General features: G+C 59.1%; 1 protein-coding gene across 1 annotated transcript; it reads left to right on the top strand.

Moving 5' to 3' along the window:
• The first annotated feature begins 361 nt into the window (after positions 1-361).
• On the top strand, positions 362-1,051 carry LOC149353629 (uncharacterized). Its single transcript, XM_089575839.1, has one exon. The coding sequence runs from the start codon at positions 362-364 to the stop codon at positions 1,049-1,051; it is 690 nt and encodes a 229-aa protein (XP_089431965.1).
• Positions 1,052-2,283: the final 1,232 nt, after the last annotated feature.

Below are 2,283 nucleotides of genomic sequence, written 5' to 3'. Positions count from 1 at the left end.
CGTCCAGCCGAATATATTTGTGGAGACCCGACGATGACTAGTGCCCACGATTCGTCTCCACAAATTTGGTGACTCCGGACTTCGCGTCTTCGTTCTCTGCTCCTGCCCTGCGCTTTGCATCAGCCGCTTCGCTAGGCCTACCACTGCCCGGAGCTCGAGACCCCGCCTACCTTCCATCGTGTAAGCCCTGGCCATGGATCCCTCCACTCCTGTGCCGTCTCCGTCGCCTCGCACGTTGCCACTTCATGAGTCCGCGGTCTCCGCCCTCAAGCTCCCCGACTTCTGGTCATCGGACTCGGAACTTTGGTTCCTCACCATCGAGGCCTTGTTCCGCCGACCCCGCATCACGTCAAAGGTGACCATGTTCGATCATGTCATTGGTGCGCTCACGCCTGCTACTGCTACGGTTGTTCGCGACGTCCTGCGCTCTCCGCCTGCCGATCGCCCATACGATCATCTCAAAGCGATGCTCATCCAGATAACTACTGAAACGGAGCCGCGTCGCCTGCAGCAGCTCCTTACCTCAGAAGAGCTCGGAGATCGCAAACCTACCGAGCTGTTGCGTCGCATGACCGCCCTGGCTGGAGACTTGGCTACTTCCCACGACAGCGCGCTACTGCGGAAACTCTTCCTGCAGCGCCTGCCTCCGCAGGTGCGCATGATCCTGAGCGCGTCTTCGTCTCAGACCCTGGAATCCCTGGCTACGCTGGCGGATAAGATCATGGACGTCGGCTTTCCCTCCGTTGCAACACTTCATCGCCCTCCTGCCCCTCAGCTATCGAGCCCAGCTCCTGACGATTGCTATACCCGTCTCACTGCTACTCAAGAGGAGCTAGCCCGGCAGGTGGCGCAGCTTACAGCTGAAGTTGCAGCCCTTCGTGCTCGCCGGCCGCGTTCGTCGTATCCACCACGCCGTAGCAGCCCCAGTTTTTCTGGCAATCGTTCTCCGCCCCCGACGACCCTTTGCTGGTTCCACCGCCGATACGGCTCTCGCGCACGCCACTGCCGCCAGCCCTGCTCCTTCGCGGGAAACGGTCCGGCCGAACACTGAATGCGACCAGTGTTCTCGGCCCGCGATCCAGTCGCCTTTTCCACGTCACTGACCGTGTAATCAAAGTCCGCTACCTCATCGACACTGGTGCCGAGATCTGTGTTCTTCCGCCTGCGTTGGCTGCGCGGCGCCGTCCTTTAGACTCTCCTCCTCTGACCGCAGTCAACGGATCCACCATACGGACATACAGCCAGAAGTCGGTAACGCTTGACCTCGGACTCCGCCGTACCTTTCGCTGGGTATTTGTTATCGCGGACGTGCGCACGCCAATCATCGGCGCCGACTTCCTATGGCACTACAGGCTCCTAGTTGACATGCGGCAAAACAGAATACTGGATTCAGAAACAAGCCTAGTCGTCCAAGGCGTCTCTTGCCGCGCTCCACCACTCCGGCTCCTCCAGGCGCACAGCACCGTTTCCGACCCTTGGTCCAGCATCCTTGCTGAGTTTCCAGATGACTTCCGACCCCCGTCCCTGCAAGCGCCAGTCGCTCACAATGTGACTCATCATATTGTGACGACTGGGCCTCCCGTGTTTGCTCGCGCTCGTCGCCTCGCACCGGATCGCCTCGCTGTCGCCAAACAGGAATTTGAGCATATGCTAGAGCTTGGCTTCATCCGCCCCTCCTCCAGTCCTTGGGCGTCGCCTCTCCACATGGTGCCCAAAAAGACCGGCGACTGGCGGCCGTGCGGCGATTACCGGGCCCTCAACAAGGCCACAGTCCCTGACCGCTACCCGATTCCCCACATCCAAGATTTTACATCGGCTCTACATGGCTGCACAATCTTCAGCAAAGTCGATCTTGTAAAGGCATATCATCAGATTCCTGTGGAACCGTCGGATATCCCGAAGACCGCCATTATTACAGCTTTTGGCATGTTTGAATATCTGAGGATGCCTTTAGGTCTTCGCAACGCGGCCCAGTCTTTTCAGCGTTTCGTCGACCAAGTCCTACGCGGTTTGACGTGCTGCTTTGCCTATCTTGACGACATTCTCGTCTTCAGCCCTACGGCAGAGGCCCACAAGCTCCACCTGCGTCAAGTGCTCGAAAGACTCAGCCGCTTTGGTCTCGTGGTCAACGGACCGAAAAGCGAGTTCGGCGTTGCTGAGTTGGACTTTCTCGGCCATCGCGTCAACGCCCATGGCATTCGCCCCTTGCCGGCCCGTGTCACCGCCATCAGTCAGTTTCCCCGGCCCACCACCACCCGACAACTGTGCGACTTTCTTGGCCTC

This window comes from Amblyomma mixtum, chromosome 3 (assembly GCF_055824585.1).
Source record: "Amblyomma mixtum isolate Tamu chromosome 3, ASM5582458v1, whole genome shotgun sequence".
Taxonomy (NCBI): Eukaryota; Metazoa; Arthropoda; class Arachnida; order Ixodida; family Ixodidae; genus Amblyomma; species Amblyomma mixtum.
Note: the sequence above shows the minus strand (reverse complement) of the source record. Positions and strands in the feature narration are given on the sequence as shown.